The sequence below is a fragment of the Coloeus monedula genome (assembly GCF_965178545.1).
Source record: "Coloeus monedula genome assembly, chromosome: 19".
Classification (NCBI taxonomy): Eukaryota; Metazoa; Chordata; class Aves; order Passeriformes; family Corvidae; genus Coloeus; species Coloeus monedula.
The window spans coordinates 4,200,444-4,222,214 of NC_138799.1; the positions used below are offsets into that span (position 1 = coordinate 4,200,444).

Below are 21,771 nucleotides of genomic sequence, written 5' to 3' on the forward strand. Positions count from 1 at the left end.
ACAGAGTTCATTGTAAAATGCTGCCCCTACCTTGTTTGACAGCATTGTGGTTAAACCTGGACAGATAGGTCTCTCTTTACAAATAAAATCAGATACTCCACACCTTTGTCTTAGTGTTCCAATTTCACTGTACAGATACAATCAAAGACAATTAGTTCCTCAAAAGAGAAGCAGCTGCAGAAAATCCTGAAGGGCTCCACGCAGGAGTGAAATGCTGCTGCTATAGCACTAAATGCACCCGTGAACGGTGTTGCAAGGACATGACACTGACACTGTTTTCCCCACCACATTTAACACATGTGGGGTGTGTGGAGCCTGACATGGAGCACAAGTCAAAAGCACGGATGTGCTCATCCTCAAAACTCTGCAGCTGCTGCTGGGCTTGACATGAAGTCACAACACCTCCTTGGCTGAGACACCTGTGTACAGATCTTTCAAAAAGTGATTTTGATCCTGCAATTCTGCAGTTCCTCAATAACGTACTTTTACATTTCCCACCAGCCTCTGGAACGTTTGTGTACTCTGATACATTAGAAGCTGCACTGTGCATCAAGAAAAACACAGTCTGGTGAAGCAGCTTGAACTGCAAATTTAACTTTCTTAATGCATGTTAACAGCAAGAGCACTGACAAGCATAATTTCAACCAAAATAGCACTGTAATAAAGCTTCTTTTCCAACTGCTTCCCTTAGCAACTCATGCTCAGAGTAGAGTCAAAATAACAGGATTTATTCCACTTTTATCCTTGCTAGTATTTCAGCTGAGTGTGAAGACATGAAAGCAATTCAGAAGTCAGACTATTTTAAACCCATTGCAGTCATTTTTCATAGCCAAGGGAATTGTACTTGCTGCCGCTGCCCTTAGATTTTGGAATTCTAATATCAGGAATAATGAGTTCTTTTCAAAATACCATCTTTAAAACAGCACTTAGGTATGACCCCAACCCAGTTTTTAAAGACTTCTGGCTTTTTCCTTCTCAAACCATGCCTAGGGCTAATAAAATACCTTGATAATAAGCATGTGCTCAGTTGTCAGTGGGGACAGCCAGTCATTTATGCAAAGAAATTACTCAGCTTCTCTGGCCAGATTAATATATTCCCAGTCTCCTGCTTCAAGAATAGGGATTATTTAGTATTTCCATTATATGACTCAAAACTAACTTCTATATTTAAAAGAGGAAAAAAAATATTCCAAGCAATTTTATGCTGTGCTGTTCTAGTAGGTGAATCCTCCAAACAGGAATTCTAACCTGGTGACATAAGGAGGAATTTCAATTACCACTTGGAAAATTAAGCATATTGAGTGCTTTAACAGCTTAACAGCATGAATCAAGCCGTTAAGATGTTTTATTTATTTCTTTCTGATGTCTTCTGTCTGAAATTGCTGGCAGAGCAGCATTCCAAGAGCAGCACCACATTCTCCAAGGGCACCTCAAGAGAACCCACGAACAGATTCATCCTGGCAGTCCAATCTCATCTGCAGCACTCGGTGCTAACTTTAATTTCTGCCTGCAGCACCTGATCATGTGTGGGTCCCAATGTGCAAGTGCATACCAACGTTCACTGTGCTCTCCTATCCACTCCCACCGTGGGGGATTTCTGAATTATTCACAAACACAAGAAACAAGAAGGGTCACTCAAGCAGGATGCTGCCCTGGCTCAACAGGCTGCATTCCAGCAGCCTGATCATTCCTGCGGAGCACTGCATCCCTTCCTTCTCTTGCACTGCAGATCAATAGGAAAAGCAGTGACTCATGGGAGGGCAACCAAGAGGTTTCAAATTCTTGGCAGCTGAACTTGGAAAGAAACGATTCTGGATGAACTCTCACAGAGCAGCAAGTAACTTTTCATGCCCAGCATTCTGCTGTTCAGAGCTCTCTACCACTCCCTTTGCAATTCATACATATGTATAAAAATCATGACACTTGTTCAAAGCAGTATAAAAATCGTGAGACTTGAACAAAGCAGTGTGATCTCAGTGCCAGTGTCTCTGAGGGATGTTAGCTCACATGGGAGTGATCAGCTCGGGGGCGTGTGTGCAAGAGAGCAGATGGTTACAGTGGCTACACCTCAAAAAGCTCCAGAAATAGGGGTTTTGGTAAGGTAACACTCCCAGGCACCGGGAAGAGGGAACGTGACGCGAACTGCACGTTGGGGAAGCACAAATATCTTTAACATACAGGTAGGCAGCTCTCTGGGAAGAAACTCTCCTGCAAAGCCAGCTCTGGAAGGACAAGAGCTCCAAGGACAAGTCCCAGCCAGGCCCCTGCTCCAAGCAGCACGTTCCCCTCGGCTTTGTGCAGTGACCTTCCCCTCAGAGCAGCTCTCCACAGAGCCCTTGCTCAGAGGAGGCTTAAGTGGTTATTCTCTCTGCCGTGTTTTCACTTTATTTAATGTTCTCATTTACAAAGAGAGGAGTTATTCTCTTATTGCTGGGAAACAAAGGCTGCTTGGCAGCCACTCAGTTCTAGAACTCTCTCTGGAAAAGAAGGAGAAGGCTTTAGTTACACAGACTACAGCTGAGGCTTGTGGGGACTACAGACAACCCAAAACGAGGGGCAGGGTCAGACCTGACAGCGAATGGCTGTGCCTCATCTAAACAAAAATTTCCTTTATGTACCATTTCTGGCTCTTGACAAATATGAGGTAGTTTAACAGTCCTTTGACTTCTCTCTAAATCCTAGCACAGTCTATGCCATCAAGATATGGCTAGTCAGAGTGTAAAGAACACTATGACTTACTCTAAAATGGAAAAAAAAAAAAAAGAGTTTAAGCCTTCCACTGTAATTTCTACTTTAAAAAAGTATTTTAGAGTGTTCAAAATTAGAACTAGAACAAAGAGACTACTCCATAGCTTTTCCAGCAAGACTCACCAATGGTGAACCTGCTGGCTATCAGAGCAAGATCAACAAACAAAATGTTTGCATAACAATTTATCACGGAACTGGATTAAGCAAGTTGAAAGGACATCAGGAAATACCTTGTGTGGAAGCAATTTGAATTAAAAATTGTAACTCTTCACCTGAAACAGAGCTACTGCAGAGATTTTAAGAATTAAGACAAATGAAGCAGGCAGCAAGCATTCATTAAAAAGGAAGGCTCTGTTCCATCTTGGTTTGTTAAAAAACAAATTAAATCACAATGCCCCACATTTAAATATACCTTTGGTTTAATATATTCATTTTGCAACAGGAAGAAACTCTTCCACTCCACACAGAGCAGAATTCCACAGGAGAGAGGAAAATCCTGCCTTTCCAAGCAGGGCCGTACTTGGGCAGGGTGTGAAGAGCAGAGAGCAGGTGGCTCTGAGGGCACGGCTGCACCATGTGCTGGGATGTATTCCCAAGGATCTCCCAAAATGAGAGCTGACATTCACCTGGTAAATGCAAGTGGCCCCTTACCTGAAGCTACAGGAAAAAAAATTGCACAATTCTCCTTTCTCCCCATCACACTTTCCTACAACTGCATGCTGACCTTATTTCACTTTGTCCCTCTTGTATCCTCCCTCCATTACAGTCCAAAAGCATTTTACCTTGTAGTGGCACAAGTCATTCAATAACAGGATAAATTGTCTTCACCATCTGTTCCCTGGTACAAGACGAAATTTGGCCATCCAAGTATTAATGATGGCTATTAAGTGTATCCAAGATAAAATAAATAACCCTTCTGTAAGTTACACCGAAAAAATCAATAGGACAAGTCGATATCAGTAAGACAAACATTCTGCTCCATTTTAGAGGCTAAAGAGCTCCTCTTTGCTACACAAGCATAAGAAGTGACCTGGAACTTTCAAATTAAATGATCTTTAGTGCATTAAGAGTGTATGTTTACAGCACTGTTCATATCCAGCCTTCCAAAGCAAAGCATTCCCAAGTAATTGCCCAAAACGGCCCAACTCCCTCTACTTTGCAGGAGTACATTCCTGCCTTAAAGTTCATAAACAATGGAGTTAGTCTAAAATTTTCATAAAGGAGGCTGTGAAAGTTTTATATAATTATGCATTAAATCCTTGAACTACAATTACAATGGCTTTTTTGTTTTTGAAGTTCTGAGGCTTGTCTTTTTTTTTTAATAGACCACACAAACACGTTATTATACAAATTAGACAAGTACTAACAAGAATCTACTCTGCACAGATGTTGTTCATGAGTTGTAATTGAAGGTTAATTATTTCTCAAACAGAGAGAGAAGCAATCTTGAAAAACAACCTTGGATGTTCTCCAAGGCAGTGATCAGAGCTTTCAGGTAGAGTATCTGGGAAGAGAAACTGTCAGTGGTTCAAAAAACTTACTGCAGCATGATATTCAGATTCTTCAAATGCCACATTTATGATACTGCACTGAAGGGGTGCTCAGATTTACAGCCCAGGTCTACGCCTCTTCTACTCAGAAGATCCAGGAGAGACTTCCCCCACTGAATGAATCCTGACCTCACACACATTACAGGACCCTGCACAGTCTCTAAGCACTCCCCGGGCTTCCAAGACCCACAGCTATTAAGTAACTAATAGTAATACTATAGTAATAGTAATACTAATATTCAGTAACTAATTAAGTGCTCTAAGCTGCCCTTACACCCTACAAACACTGAAGATCACTGCAGAAGCCTTTTCATTAACACCACCAGGGCTTCCCTGGGCCTTGTTCAACCATCAAGTGCTACAAGGACTTGTTCTTTACAGCATCCTTGTCTCGGGAAAGCATCTGAAAGCATAACTGGCTCAGCAGCCAGCAAATTGAGCTTCCTCAGCTCACCTCTCCTGTGGAATGGAAATGAAATTACTGAGAAATTCTCCATGAAACCAGGAACTGAGGAAAATTAAGCCATCTGTAAGCAGAGGTCAATAAGAAAACCTTTCCTTTCCTGGCATTTGCCAAAGCCATTAATTCTTGCCCTTGAGAGCTCCTCTGTCACTCAAGAGTCCTGCATGGAAGAAAAGGCTTTATCAGGTGTACAGAAGAGCATAATCCCTACTCGTCCTTGTCTTCTCTCGGTGCCTATACTTGTTTAAGAGCTTCTCTTGATTCAGTCAGGTTTCACTGAAAAGGATTTCAGGCTCTACATCGCTATGAATAACCCACTTGTGCCTTACAAATGTCCATAAAGAAAAAGGAAGAAAGGATGAGCAGATTTATTCCCACACACTTAAACTCACCCTAGATTAACTATATAAAGCCTCAGATTTTATTACTTCATACAAAAAGAAGGCAAGACTGCTCTGTCCAATTTTACATTTAGCTGTATTAGAAGCCCACGGTACTTTCAAGTTAAGTAAACACCCAGTTAAGTATCTTGCACATTTCAAATACACTCTACCTGTTAAAGTGATCTTGTCTTCAGTGGATGTCACCACTGAACAAACAATACATATTTGTTCTACCAAATAGGTTAACAGCCCTGCCACATGCCAAGCAGGCAATCTGCTGCTCAAATCCTACAAACACAGCAAGAAACCTCCCAGCTTCACATCCAGTCTGCAAATTCCTGAAAACAATGAGGACATTGCCCATAACCACTACAAAATAACCCAGTATACAGACTAAACTCAAATTCAATAACTACTTTGTGATCTTGTATGAAAGGCTTTGATTCAGTAAATTAAAAATCTCTATGGAGACAGGAAACAGCAGAGAAGTTATTCTTGTGCTTTGGCTCCAATGAGTTACTCGGAGACCATAAAAATTTAGAGACAATTTTTTGCTGGCTCCTGGCTTCAAACAGCACTTACCACCACTCATCCAAAACACGAGGGATGCGCCTGGGGAAGCAAAACAACCTTTCAGAACAGAGACAGAACAGAGCTTTATCTCCACACAGCTCTGCAGACACAATCCAGGCTATTTCACACCTATTTAATCTTTTCCAAGTCTTCTGCAGTGCAGAAGCAACAGTTTCATGTTAAATGTCAGGCATAACCATAGTTGATACACACAGCCAATCACAAAAATCACAAAATACCACTGAAATGGTGTTACAAAGGAAACTGCAGCTCGACAGCTCACAGTCAGAGTGCTGCTTACACAACACGTCACACACCACCTCGGATTTCTGACAGCAGCACCTTTCATGTGTTAAACTGCTACAAAGCACTTCCAAGTGAAAGCAACTGCACCAACACACAAATACTGACATTTCTGTTCCTCTCTATAGTTCAGGCAGCATTTCCATGGTTACAGTGTTGATCACTTATTAGGTTTAATTACATTCCAAATCCAGACCAAATGCATAGCCTGGCATTCTAAACAGCCCTGAAGGCAACCCTGCAGGCCAGTTCTTGTAACCTGGCTTTGAGTCCCGTGAGGTGGAATGCACTCAGAATCATAAACTCACTCTGGGTGGAAAAAACTATTAAGATCATTGAGTCCAACCATGAACCCAGCACTGCCCAGTCCACCCCTGAAAATACCACAGTGCTCATTACATCCTCCAGGTCATTGCAAAAGCAGTCACTGAAACTGGACAGATCTCCAAGGAAACTCATCACAGCATCCACACCATCTTCCCAAACTTTGGTACTATATTTGTTTGTCTTGCTTGTGCTTAAACTTCTTTCCTTTGAGGTCATCATGCAGAGAAAGCATCAGGAGTCCTACTGAAACCAAAACATTCTTACTGCACAAAACACGACCCTAAACCATGTGGACTTTGGGACATTATCTCAGGAAACTGCAACAAATTCACCTCTGGCAGCTGTTGCACAGAATGTTTTGGAGAAATTCAGGCTAAGAATCAACTAGATAGGATTATGAATATTAGTATCACTCTCATGAAGAGGATTTAGAACTAATTTTTTACTGCTGTTAGCTTACAGAAGACATCAAACCCTGCCTACTATCAAAAAGAGTAACAATTTCAGGTGAAAAAAAGCACCTTTCCTTGCAGTAATTTAAAAAGTTTACACACATTTCAGCGTTTTAGTTTACATTCTCTGCAAAGCAAATGTGAAGCAAAGATGTGCTTGTTTTTCTACCAGCACACAAACCAGAAATCAAAAGGAATTTTCAGGCAGCTTATTGCACGAATGCTCCATTTAGACAGTACCTGCAATTAAATATCAGTAAAACTCTCTGCTTAGCCAAGGAAATACTTGACAATATATGTTCATTAAGCATTCTTGACAAATTTGAGTTATACTAAAAAAAGCATAGATTTGCTTGAGACAGGCCAAAAACCAAAAGCAAGGAAGGGAATAAAAGAAAAGGCAAAAGGCAGGAGCAAAAAAAAAAAAGGAGTTACTGGGGGACAGGAAGGTCTGCAGCAAACCTCCTCTGTATGGCAGCACAAATGTGCTGGCTACAGAGCTAAGGAATCTCAGCATCAGTGTTCAGTGTTTTCAAGCATGAACAAAGTTACTTTAATATTTTAGTATTTCATTAAAATAATTTAGGCCGTATAAATAAAGCAGGAGATTCAGAACAGGTTCTGAAGCAATCTCCTCGGTAAGTGCAATTTTACTGGTAGTTCAGTGTTGAGTTATTCAGCTGTAGTCACCAAGCAAAGAGCCTCTTTCCTGAACCAGAAAGAAACAGCCAGACACAGAAACCTCAATTCTCATCAGGGATGTGACCAGTCAAGCCACCCATGCAGGCTCTTCCTACACAGATCACTACTTTATCCCCCTCAGTGTACCTCCTTCCCGTTCAACACCTGGGCATTTTCATTTCAGAAAAGTGCTCGGAGAGAAGTTTTACCAGCAAAATTACAGTGGCCTGATGTTGCATGGAACGACACTGGAAGGGAACTGGCTCACAACCACTTAAGAACCACTCTGCTACACACAGAGATTCCATCTTCTTCCAGATAGAAATTAAAGCTTCAATGATTTAATGCAATTTTATTCAAAGTTTTGATGCTAAAAGGTACACCAATTCAGCAGGTAGAACAAACTGGGGATAAAGGATGGGACCTGAAGACAAGGGCTAACATTCCATCTTCTATCTGTAAAAGAGGATCTTCAATAACCACAGACATGCCTCAACAGGACTTTAATTTGAAGAGTGGTTACTTTAAAACAGATCTGAGTCATCTGTGGTTTGCTTAAATAAATTTGCACAGGAGGAATTGTGTAAGAATTGATTCTTGTATGGGATGTCCATCTTCAGAGGACACCTTAATATGAGGGCAGGACAGAGGAGTTGGTGGACAGCCTGTGTAGGAGTTTGTGTTACACCTGCTTTGCCTTCCAGGCACACACAAGAGAATCATTAATTCTCTTCCTCCCTTTGGGAAGTCCACAGAGCCTGAAAGCACCCAAGTGCCACTCCAATAAAGAGTGAGCAAGACAAACTTCAACTGCAGCCTCTGCACAATCTTGAGACATAAATGTCTAAAAGGAGAAGCTGGAATAGGGAAGTTGGGCAAGTAGCACTCCTTCCACAAGAAAAACAAAAGGTTAAGAACAGAAAACCCAACAACAACCACGCTGAATGCAAATAAAATAAATTTAATCTTCCTTTCCTTTGGAGTAAGCTGGGAAAGCCTGATCATTCAGGTTAGGCTGGCTTATGACTGAGAGACCAAGATTTAATTGCTGGTTAGAAAACAACTGACATTGCTCTGGTCTAGAGTGAAGGTGGAACACTGAGGACAGACTTTACAGCTGTGCTGCTCCAAGTTGCTCTTCAACATACACAGATCTTAGCTGACCTAGAGGGGGCAACAGCAATCCCAGATGGACTCACAATTTCACCGTAACTTACTTACATCAAACTCATTTGCAACACTATTCTATATTCAGAGAAAAATGCCTGCCCTGCCCGTGTTCCAAGCAAGACAGATGGAAATCAGTCTGGCCCAGGAGCCACGTAGCTCCGGGCACAAGGCTTTGTTTGACAGAATGTGCCCTGCAATTAAAGTCAACTTCAGTAGTTGCTAAGAGAGGAAACTTGGCTTCTGACCCCAACTGCACAGGACACGACTGTTTTGGCTCAAGGTTAAAGCAGTCTGGAGAAGAAGCTGACCTCCAAAAGAGCATCACAGCAAAGGCTGGCGACAGGCCAGGGAAAGCTTAAATGCCTGGAGACCGACATGTGATTACTGGGGAATGTGAGCTATTCCCAAGCATTTCCTATTTCTCTGCAACACTGGCAACACACGGCCCCTTACATAACACAGGAACATATCTTCCCGTGAATTTTTTAAGAGACACACATAAAACCAACTGTAAATCACTAAGCTTGTCCTACTATTTCTTCTAATTACCATTCCTTGTCTTACAGCAGCTGAACAATCACAACCACGCTCCGTGTTGCCAACAGGCATTTCAGAGGCACGGGGTATTGTCACATTGAAAGCAGAATTTGGTACTTGGCTTCTCCTTTCCTTTTCCAGTTAACAAAATTGCATGTCTGGTTCCTCTGCAGTCAGTTTTTTAAAATTCAGCTGCAGTCCCACTGTGTCCACTGAGGATCTATTTTTAGAACAGTCAAATATTCCTTGCTGCTCTATTGTACCATGCTTAAGTCTCACTTTTATGAGTCCTATAATTAGTATTCGTCACTTGTTTGGTCTTAGAATCACAGACACTTTCAATAAGAAGGTCTGTTACAACATGTTTAACATCTGGAATATGTTAGGCTATTTAAAATAAAATTATTACTGTGCAGACAAAATCTAATTTATCAGTGGAGGAGGACAGGATGACTACAGCACTGCTACAGTATGGGCTCAGAATTCCTCATTAAACCATTGCCTGGGAGGCAATAGACTTGTACTACCAGCAGGAAAAAAGTCTCCAGACTTTCCCTCCCCATGAAAGTTCACTGGAACAGGTTTGACTTCATTGCCTCAGACTTCACCCACCAGATTTTCATTTGGTCCAGAGGCAATTGGCCTCTAAGCACTGCACCACTGATTTCATTCTTCCAAGACTATCATTAGTACAGTGAGATTCACCAGAAGAACATAAAATTCAAGACAAACAGCAAGGCCTTGATTTGGCTATTGGACCAGCAAAATATCAACTTCCAGGTAGAGAGCGGCCATACTCTGTTAAGCAAACCACTTAAAATTTCCTAAGTACGTAATTTTAAATCTTGACCATTCACTAATGCCAATGGAGTGCCATCAAAATGCAGCATGATAGGGTCTGGAGCCTGCACACTACTTACCTCAAGCTAGGAAGCATAACAAAAAAAATACCTTACATCAGACATGGATGTATCAGGAAACCCTCAAAAAGGTAAAAAACTGATGGTGAAAAACCAGGAGTACAGAAGAGCAGCTCCTCATGTGAAATCATAAACTACTGAACTAACTAAAATCACCACCATGAAAACTAGCAATTTAAGAGCTGAAGGAGGTACCTGCCAGATCTAAGAGGGCAGGCAGCACAGAGAGCCTGAGTCAGGCTGTGCTGCCTCTTCTGACACAAGGAGCAGGAGGTGTGAGGCTGAGCAAGCTCTGCCAGGCTGGAGGGAAAGGATCCATCTCTTGACAGCGTGTCATGAAGCGCCAACTCCTGCTGGAGGGTGCCACCACACAGTTCACTGGGCTCCAGAAAGGAGCTGGGAGCACAAGAAATCAAGCACATGAGATGTTATTCCTCACAACGGCACATTCTGGACCAGAAGGGCTGTCAAGACACATTGCTGGAGGATGAGAGTGTCCTAAGAGAGTGTTACCATATGTTTATCTCATTCCTGTCCTCTCCCCTAGAGGCAGATACTGCCCTTGGCCACTGCCTGAAAGGCAGCACTAGCTAGAGAGGCCTCATGGTGCAATTCAGTTCTGTGCTTCTCTAAGAGACAGAATAGAGATCATCCAGATCTCACCAACCAGGTAATACCAGTGTAAAGCCATCAGTGGGATGGTACAATTTCTGCACCCCTGCATCTGCTCCCCTATAAAATACAGACAAAGATACCACCTAGCTTCAAAAGATAAAAGAAGAACAGTCAAGAGTCATCTGCTTCTTTTCTAAAAGGCAGTTAAACTCATAGATTATAGACAAGCAGTTCTTTGTTCTTCACCCTCCTTTACAGCAAAGAAAGGCAAACAAAAGCATGAATCGGTTTAGTCAACACAGAACAAACAAGTTCAAGTGAAATTGCTTTAAATCCTGTTCATTACAACTTCAGTAGCTCCACCATGCAGACCATGAAACACTTCAATAGAAATAAGTGATTTCATAGAACCTTGAATTCAGTAATGCAGAACTTATCTACAAGCCAATGAATTGCACAGCAAAGAGAGTTTTGCAAATTATACAGTATAATTTACACATTGAATGAAATAGCCAGAAGAAACCATCCTCTGGAAAGGCTTCTGCTGCCTGATGTGCCTGAACTGGACTGAATGTCTGTGGCATTTGAATTTTACACTAAATGAAAGGACACAATGCACTCAAGAAAGGAAGTGCTCTCATCAGGAAGCTGTTCCCATCTGTTCTGGCATAAACAACTCTAAATGGCACATTGCCACCCTGACCATCACCAGGGAAATACTCTTTTTCACAAAATGAGATCTATTATTGTCAAAGTGATATGATCTAATATTACAGCAGCAGCAGGCAAGGCAGAAAGTTATCAGACAGGCTGAGATGGTGAGGTTTGCAGTGTAGCTTTCAACTCCTGCACAAATTGATTTGCATATATTCCAAAAAGCATCCATACTTAAGTTATGAGAACATAAATACCAATAAAATGAAAACAGTTGTAATTATCCAGTAATACATAACCCCACAGATTTAGATATTTAACCGAATCAATCTGACCATGACACAATATTGAAACAGTAATTCAAGAGAACCCAAACATATATAACTAACAATTAAAACAGTTCAAACAAAAATTCATTTCTAATGCAAAAAAATAGCTTCTCTTTGCTCCCTCCCACGATCCCTCTGCTGTCGCCAGAGTTAAAGCTGGTAGGTTCCAACAGCCCAGTGATATTTTTATTTTCAAATTTGCCGATATATAGAACCCAAAACTAATTATAATAAAGTAAAATGCAAGAGGAGTCCAAGATAGAAAATGCTCAAATATGAAGTTTTAAACACGAATACAAAGCAAGACAGGCAGCCATTCCATTCACATGTGACCATGTTCCAGCACACAACACAGACATTTCTAATTTTCATTTTTCTGAAGCAGGGAAAGAACACCCTTTATGCCAAAGCAACTCACAGAATCCACAACTCCAAGCCATTAAGTGTGATTTCCAAGTACTTTGCACTGCTGAATAATACCTGAAGACTGCTGAATCAGGTTTCTGATGGCCCCTTCATTTACTGTTACAGCAAGCAGCTTCTGCATTTTTCAAACTGCACATCCCTAATTATTTCCCAATGGAATGGAGGGCTCCCAGAGTGCAACCTTAGTGACAGATGCCCTGCTGACTCCTCTTTCTTGCAGCCAGCTGCCATCAGCTCACCCACAGCACGGGGGGGACAAGCACCTGCTCCCACAGGGATGCTCAGCAGCCTTAAGGGAACCCAGTGAGAAAATTGGGTTGACAAGGAATTTATCTTCTTTTTTTCTAAGACAGCTCTGGACCAGCCTGTGTCCCTAAGCTGGCTTGCTGATGAACACATCTTTGCAAGAAAGCAAGAGCAGCAGCCTGGTGCACCAGCTTAGCTACAGTGGGAAACCACATATTGGTGGTATTTCTCTGACCCTTAGACAGAGTCCATGAACCACAAGCTGAAAACCTCTGTGGACTGGGCTGAAATCAGCGTGACTTGAACAAAAGCTATGCAGAGAAAAGCCAAGAACTTGAGAGCTGATCTCAACTCGTGATGGCTCACTGCTGGCTTGTACTCTTTTGGCAGTGCTGGCCCACGCTGCAGTGGAGTGCAGATGATGCCAGGCATTCCCTTCCTAGCCATGCTGCCATCGGCTGTGCCACCAGCGTGGCTCCTTGGCAGGGCTCTGACCTCAAACACCACTGACTGACTGGTGACGGCTGAAACCAGCTGCAATTTGACAGTGAGAAAGTCAAATTACTAAATTACCTGTAATAGGCCTTACTTAACATTTTACATGAGCTGCTAACCTGACCTGTCTTAACTGTATCACAAAAATTAAAGAAAGAGTTAAATAATTCAGCTTAACATCCTAGTTCTTAATTTAGAATACATGCACAGCATTTTTAAACTCCATGAAAAAACTGGAAGACAAATTCGCTTGGGAGAAAATGAAATAGACCATTTAAGACTAACCTGTAATTAATTTCAACTTGAGCTAATTAACAGCTTTCCTTGCATATTCTCGGAAGATTCATTCCACATTCAGAATCCAACAGCCTGAAGATTCCATCGCCGGCCTCCCTCCAGGAATGTACTGACTCCAAACTGAGCTCAAAGCAAAAGTGGTCCTGGCTACAACAAATACCCCCTCACTTCTGGGTTCCAGATTCTGGACTCCCACTGAAGGTGCTTTTTGGGAAGTCCTCAGGTAGCACGGACTGCCCAAGCCATATGGAAACACGTCATTCTGACCTCTAAGCAACTTCTGGCTTTTCACTGGGTATGTTTTTTTAATCAATCCCAAAAGAATTCACCATTATCTCTTTCCCACATGGTTTTGAAGATTTTTACACATACTTCTTACTGTCTAATGACGCCTTAGACCATGAGCATGGAGTTATACCTTCTCCAGATTCTAACTGTAGAACCCTGAGTGTCCAGGACTCTGCAGCATGTGTAACCACTTCTTTTCTGACAGATTCCCACCTGTTTAAGGGTTTTAACTCAAAGGCAACATCACTTGGCTGCATCAACAGATCCTGGAGCAGCACGTCACACCAGAGCTAAATCACCTGCAAAGGGTAAAAAGCTTGGAGTGCTTTCAGAACACAACACAAGAACTGTTTTGATACATATTTTCTTTCTTCTGACACCTTTCAGAGTGTGACAGCAGTGGTGTCTTAGCTTTTAAAGTGTAAAGGACTTGTTAAAAACTGACTCAAAGCTTTTGGTGAACAAGAGAACTGCAGCTGTCAGCTACAGCCAGGTCATGTGTTTGCCCAGAAAAAAAAAACAAAAAAAACCCCAACAAAAATAACACCAACAGGAAACCAAGCATGGAAATAGCTAAGCACGTCACAAAATAACACAAAATAACACAAACTGCACCATTAGCAGGCTGCTATGTCAATATTTTTCCCTCTCGCTCAAGTGAACTCTCACATTTGTTACCCACAGCTCATTCCAAACAAGTGGCCAAACAATCATTTGTTCTTACACCGTGTGGTAACACAGGAACCACCACCACTATCAACCACCAGTGAAACTGCAGGCACTTCATATAAATTCAGAAATTCCACACAAGGCTCTGCTCCACCACAGCTTTACCAACACATTTCCAACAGCAAATAAGGCTGAGTTTTCAACAAAGACAAGAAGCAAAGCAGATGAGACTCTGGGAGTTCTACAACAAAAGGGAACAGCTCAGCGGTTTTGGGAGCAGACACTCTGTTTATTCCCTTCTCCAGGATTTAAGTATCCAAGACAAATTCTCAGGAAAGTGAACTGCATCGGGGGAATAAAGTACTTCTCCATATATTTAAAGCCTGCTTTGTGCTTTCAAAAGCACTTGCAGAAGAGCTTCCTTTTTCTCACCAGCCTCTCAGCTCCTCTTCACATGACATGGGAAATGCATTTTTTCCAGGAAAAAACAAAAAAAAGAGACTAGAAGGAATAAAAACGGCAAGGATTTATGAGCAGGTATGGCATTTAGCTTGATAGAGTTTGAATTTTTTTAAATGGCTTTTTAAAGTAATAACTTTTATAATGAAATAACAATGTACTGCCTGATCAGGAAGGCCATTACAATCTAGATCAAGGGATTATACTTTGATTTGTCAATCTGAAAAAACAGATAAATTTTTTTCTAATCTACTCCATCACTGAAGTGTGTTTATCCCATTTACAGTCTTATTACTTACCTGTAATTTAGGAATACTTTAATTCATGAGATATACCTTAAGAACTATTTTTTAGATCTATAAAGCCAAAGAGAGTCAGCCTGTTGTCCAAAAGCAGCAAATCTGAACCATAAAAATGATAATATAATCAAAGGCATTATACATTATACTTATTAGGAGAGATTCATGCTTGAGATACTTCAGGTATTCCATCAGAACAACAGGAAAATGTGAGATCGATTTTTTAAAATTACATTATTTCTGAAACTAAGTAATTTGTGACTGTAAACAGGATATTTTCTAAATGGGCTGAAGACCAATACATTTTCCACAGAGCTTTCAGAAACTTAAAAGAAAAAGGAAAAATCCCGTTGGTCAATGGTTCAATCCAATGTGTGCTTTTTCAAAAATCTTATTTATCTTCCATTTACATAAATTCCACCCTTGGAATGCCATTGCAAGTGATTATTCATTATTTAAATTTACTTTGGAAATTAAACTCAAGGGGAATTATCTAAAGTATGTCAGACTGAAAATGAGCTGCGAATCTCCAAAGTTAATTTTAGCCTCATGTGTGTTAAGGAAGATTCAAGTTCTTAACTGCCTTTTAATATTAAGAACTACTTATTCAGCAAAGTCCCTGTATTACTTTAAATGTAAACCTCTTTAAGCCAATATAAAAAATCTGAAACTGTAATCTTTAGAAGTTTTATAAAAGCAGCTTCTCAGTTTTTCTCCAGTATATTTAACCTTGGTAACATGACAATTGAGTCTAAGTAAACAGCCATTTTTCCACATTTCAGCTGCTTCCAGCATTACGTAAACTCTGAACAGGAGGAGAAGCGAGATTCTATTCAGTCTACTGAACAGCTGTTCAAGCTGCTGCCCTGGGTGCTTTTCAAAATACATATCCACTGACACACAGAGATTCCAAGAAGTTCATTATGACAGATATTCCACAGAGCGGCCAAAAATCATCGTGTCAGCTTCGGAAACTATTTGGTGAAATCATCTTGCCTGTGTTAGGTGTGTCAGACTAAAGTGTGGCAATTCACAGCCTATGATTCTAGAATCTTTTCAAGTTCAGGAAGTAGCTTCATGAAAAGATTTGCATCTTAAACATTATCTGGAACCACACAATTTGCCAGTAGAAAGAAATCTTCAAGGGAAGTAGCTTATTTTACATAGCTGGACTTTATTGATTGAGGAAGTTGGAAGTGATGGATGTCCCGACTCTCTCCCAGCCTCAGTACCTCACCAACTCCCAGTTGGGAGATAAGGGGTCATGCCTTAAGGATAGTGTCATAGAGATATATTAGGGTTCAACAGATGAGTTTTAGATTTCAGTGGAGGATGCATAACAGAGAAACTAATTTTCAACACCAATTCAACTTAGGAAAAGAATTTTGACTCTTGTCTATTTTAGAAGTCTTTATATCATAATTGCCTGCAAAATACTTTTGTCTTGTCAATCTTGGCTTAGATCAAAGTGGAATTAAATTCCGGTTTTTGTCTTAATATAGAGCTGCAGTCACCCTTCCCAGAGAACAAAGTTCCCTGGGAACACAGTAGAGCTGCATGAATGGAATGCTGATTGTGCTCCATTCTCCCTCAAGTACCTCTTGGAAACCCAGGAAGGGGAAAGTGGGCAAATCGGAAGTTTGCACTGTAAATGACCCACTCTGCAAGTGGCATTCACTCAGTGGCTTCTAGAAAAGAATAATTAATGCTGATTTCTGTATCTGAAGGCTAAATATTAGTTTGACTTAATGAGTTCCAATTTGCAATTGCCACACGTATCATCCAGGGAATCTTCCCAGTGCACATGGGCTTCACTGACACTGGTGAGCTTCGTTACTACTCTACAGAAAGAATTACCTCTGGAGTTCCAGAGAACGCCCAAGGAAGGGAGGACAATTGGCCAAACGAAATTTTTAAAAGTAGTCAGCACCTGAAGACAAAGATGAGATCCCACCCAAGACCCAGGCTAGAGACAGGGATTTTTGTTACACAACTCAGCACACAGAACCCTGCTGCCACACTGACCAAAGTGTTCTCAAGAGATTTTTTACTGACAGATGAGTATCTCTGGGGTGTGGGTTTAAACCTCTGTTTGAGGACACATTCTCTCAAGGGCTGCATGCAAATATAAAGAGAGGGACAAAGGAAAATCAAACACATCAGTCATTTCTTGGGTGCTTTAAATTCAAGCTTGGTGTATGCCAGGCTGTTCCTCATTTCAGAAGAGCTGCTGGCACTGCTAAAATAACATTACAGCACTTTTTTTGTTGAGAATGTGCAACGTAGTGCTTCCACTTTAGTGAGCACAAAATTTGACACAAGTATTCCTTCCAGAAATACTTCATCAACTTATGCAATCGCTATTCAACCAAGGGGAAACAGTAACAAAGCAGTACCAAAAAGCATCAAGCCAGCATATACTGCTTCTATTCCTTACAGAATTTGGCTCACGGAGGCACTCCTCTACACACTTCAGAAAATGCACGGACAGTTTTGATGGATCACCAGCAGGAATTGAACAAGTTTTAAAAATCAGTAACAGCAGCGAAATGGCAGGGGGAAGATGTTCATCCAGTGCTCACATTCTGAACAAGTACAAGTGATAACCCACTGTTCTGACACAGACTAAATAAATCAGATGTATTATTGCTCAGCTAAACTTCCAGTCTCAGAAAGGATCCTGTCTGGCTGTTTCTTTTTATGAGCATTCTTCTCCTCTTAGTTCACTTTTAATTTTTAACTTTTATTTTATCCTAGGTGCATACCTAGGATAGCCTCTTGCCTTCTAAAGAAAAGCTTTAATGTAAGGGAAGGTTTTATATTTGTTAAATGTTCTTCTTCAGATATTATCCCCAAGACACAGAACAGTTTGAGAACTCTGTTAAATACTAATAGTCAGAAGTGTTTCTAATTACACCCAGCAAAGCATTGTGGACAATCCTGATGCCAGCATTTTGACTCAAAATATCCTTGAAGAAATAACCCAGGGGAAGAATTTTTGCCTTCAATTCAGCAGCAAGGGAAACACTCATCAGCTTAGCAAACAGCAAGGGAATTTCATTTAAGAACCTAATTTTGGCTGATTGATCTAAGAGCCAGTACAACTTCACTGAAGGCTGAAGTTACAGACACCATCAAATTTCACTGAGAGACCACCTGAAGCCCAGCTGTCAGAGTTACTGAAGTCATAAAAGACCTGACACATATCATAGTTGGATTCTTCACTGCTCAGCAAAATAACCACTCTCTCTGCCTTGAAGTGTTTGCAAGAGCAAGACCTACATGTGTAACAGTGGAGGCAGCCTTAGGAACAAGATAAAAAGAAATGCCAGTATTCCCTGTAGGGTGATCTAATCCTTTTTTGCCCTGTGACTGCAAAGGAACACTTCTGTAAGGAACTCTGCACTCCAAACCATGTGATCTATCTAAATATTTACACTGTGAGCACTATTAAAACTCTCCTCTGAAGCCATTAAAGATAGTATTTTCAGCACAGCAAGCGAAATTAAACAATTATTTTTTCGATTACAGTTCACTTTTAACTGGTTTTATCACGGAAAAGCTCCCTAATTGCTCTTTGTAACTCACAAGAGCCCCACAGCTGTGGTTTCAACTGAATACACTTTAAAATGTCAAATACCTACTTCCACTCCGTTTTTGAAAAGGAAAAAAAAGGGAGGGAGAGAAGGAGGGAGAGGAAAAAAAAGGGGAACCTAATTAGATTTCTTTCTTTTCTTTACTGTTTGTAACACTATCACACAAATTAGCAGCATGCACCCAAAAGGCTTTTTGTTCATCTCTCTGGCCTCCCTACCAAGCTTTTTTTTCCCTTCCCTCAAAATGTTACCAGAGTCCTTTCTCCCTTTTCATTCAGGCATATCCTTGCTTTCATGGCTTTCTCTGGGCTCTCTAATCCTGTACACTCTACACCGATGAAGACACAACCATAACAATGTTTTAATCAGCGTACATGACATTTCCTCCCATTCTAGAAGCATCTGCCCCCAGTAATCAACTTCCAGTACGCTTCAATCCTACTTTTGCTCTAACTTTCAAATACATCTGGAAACTGTATCTAAGCTTTGACAGAAAAGGAGAGCACGTTATGTTAAGAAAATACTCTTAAAAAGAAACACTGAAACACATAGCTCTCATGTTTTGCATACTGTTTTCAGCTTTGTATGTTCTACAGTATCTATCAAAGCCCAGCAAGTACTCAGCAACACAAGGAACCAGCAAGAAGAAAATTACAGCAAAAATTAATACTTACAGCCATAATTAACTCAAAAGGGTGTTTATACACCCGTACGGGGGACTGGTACTTCTGCACCATGGCTGCAGTTTAGTGAGATCAACTCAAACCTGAAAAAGAAATTTTTAAAACCATCTGTCAGACGTAGGAAGCCATTTTCAATTTTCTCTTGCAATTAGTCTGTGCGTGGTACCATGCCAGCAATTCCACAGGAAATCCTTCACAATTCCCTGACAATCTTTTTTAAGACTCAACAGGGCCCTGAAAAGCTATATATATATTTCTGTCAGAAATGACTTACCATTTCTCCCAAAGACAACATAAAATTAGCACATTTTTAGTAACAAATCTTCAACATATTTTATGACTCTTTGTCAGGGTGGTGAGACTTCCTGTGCTGCTGCTGAGAACCAAACACTGACACATCCCAGCGACAGGCAGAGAAGCATTTCCCAGTACCCCAGCACAGTATGTGGGCTGCCCTGCTCAGAACAGGGACTGGGGGAAAAAAAACCAAAAAAAAAAACCAAAAGCAAAACAAGAAAGAAATACAGAAAGCACAAAAAGAGGTTAAAAAAATAAGTGTTAAAAATGCTTGTTTTCAGAAAGAAGGAAAAAAACCCGGATTATTAAAGCACACTGATGATCAAGGGCATTCCTTGATCATCTTCAAAAAAACTTAAACTTGTGAGAGAGAAATTTATGAGATAGCCGGCAAAAAAAACTTCGAGAAAAAATCCACTATGCGACCAGAAAAAATTCACTGGCAACACGGAGAGGAATTACTCCAAAGGCTTCGTGCCTGCTCTACCCGGCAAAGTGCTTGACCCGAACTCTCTCGACTGCAATTACGTTTACTGAAAAATTCTGGCAGCAGCACTCGCAGATGAGTCGCGGGCTGCGAGTCACCCTCATTTTAGCGAGGAATGGGTTCGCTACAGCAAGTTCGCTTCACTTTTCTGTCCGTAAGGCGCTCCCACGTCCCCGCAGCGCTGCGGGAGCGCTCCCGGCCCCGGGGCTGGGGCAGCGGGGCTCGGCGGCTCCCCGGCCGGAGCCAACAATAACCCCCCGAGCCACAGGAAAGTTCTCCGGCATCCCAGCCCCGAGAAGAATTTACCCAGGATTACCCCGCATTTTTAAAAATAAACCAAAACACCTGAATCAGCACAAACAGCCGCAAACGCTCTCTAATCCCCGGACAAAAAGAGTTACACAACAAAGAAACTCCGCGTTCCTCCCGCCGCGCCGGAACCGGACAGCCCGGGAAGGGACGGGATGGGGGGGACACCTGTGTCAGCCCTGAGGTCTCCCGGAGGGATCCGGGACAGCCCACGGCGGGACGGGACACCTGTGACAGCCCCGCAGCCACCGGGACAATCCCGGGCGGGGAAGGGACACCTGTGCCAGCCCCGCGCTGCTCCGGAGGGATCCGGGACACCCCGGGAGGGGACGGGATGGAGGGACACCGGTGACAGCCCCGCACTGCCCCAGTGGGTTCCGGGACTCTCCGGGAGGGGACGGGACAGCTGTGCCAGCCCCGCGCTGCCTGGAGGGATCCGGGACACCCCGGGAGGGGACTGGATGGAGAGACACCGGTGACAGCCCCGCACTGCCCCAGTGGGTTCCGGGACACTCCGGGAGGGGACGGGACACCTGCGCCAGCCCCGCACTGCCTGGAGGGACCCGGCCAGAGCCGCCTGCCCGGGGCGGCCGTGACCCGCCCGAGGACCGCGACCCCCGCCCCACCATCACCAGTACCACCACCATCATTACTACGGCCACCCCCCCGTCCATCACGGGCAGCACCGACCGTTCCTCGGGGCTCCCCGCGGCCAGCGCTGAGAGGAGCCGGCGGGGAGAGAGCGGACAATGGGAAAGTTGCCGCGGGGCACGGCGGCGGGGCTGGGGGACGCGGGGCGCGGGCGGGGGCCCCGGGAGGCTCCGCGCCGTCCTTACCGCTCCGAGCCGGCCGCGCTCTCCCCTCATGCCGCCGGGGCAGCGCCGTCCTGCGCGGGAGGGGCGCGCCGCCGCCGCCGCCGCCCGTCGTTCGCGGTGCCGGGCGGGGGCGGGCCCGGCGCCTGCGCGGTGCTGAGGGGGCGGGGCCGGGCCGGGCGCATGCGCGGTGGGCGGCGCGGGGCGCGCGGCGGGCGTGAGGGGAGAGCGGGTTGTGGGCTGGTGGAGTTGTCTGCGTGGGAAAGAATCGTAAAGGTCATCCAGCTTCACCCCCTGCCGCGGGCGGGGACAGCTTGCAACAGAGCAGATTGCTTCGAGCACTGTCCAGCTTGGCCTTGAACGCTTCCAGAGATGGGGCAGCCGCAGCTGCTCTGTTCCACTACCTCACCACCCTCACAAGGAAGGATTTCTTCCAAATCTGTAATCGCAGAATCACAGGATCGGTTAGGTTGGAGAAGACCTTTGAGATCACCAAGTCCAATTTACGAACTAACACCACCTTGCCAATTAGACCATGGCACTAAGTGCCACATCCAGTCTTTTCTTAAACACCTCCAGGAATGATGACTAAACTAATCTAAACCTCTCTGTCAGTGTGAAGCCGTTCCCCCTTATCCTGCCACTACATGCCCTGGTAAATACTCTCCCCTCATCTTTCTTGTAGGCTCCCTTCATGAACAGC

General features: G+C 43.0%; 1 protein-coding gene across 1 annotated transcript in view; it reads right to left on the reverse strand.

Annotated features, from left to right (window-relative positions):
* Positions 1-21,203, reverse strand: part of SEC14L1 (SEC14 like lipid binding 1) — a 41,721-nt gene extending 20,518 nt beyond the window's left edge. Inside the window, exons 1-2 of the mRNA XM_082294277.1 lie at positions 21,093-21,203; positions 19,155-19,246 (exon numbers count right to left, since the gene is read on the reverse strand). Coding sequence (XP_082150403.1) covers positions 19,155-19,217 — 63 coding nt within the window. The 5' untranslated portion in view covers positions 19,218-19,246; positions 21,093-21,203. The remainder of the gene's footprint in view (positions 1-19,154; positions 19,247-21,092) is intronic.
* Positions 21,204-21,771: the final 568 nt, after the last annotated feature.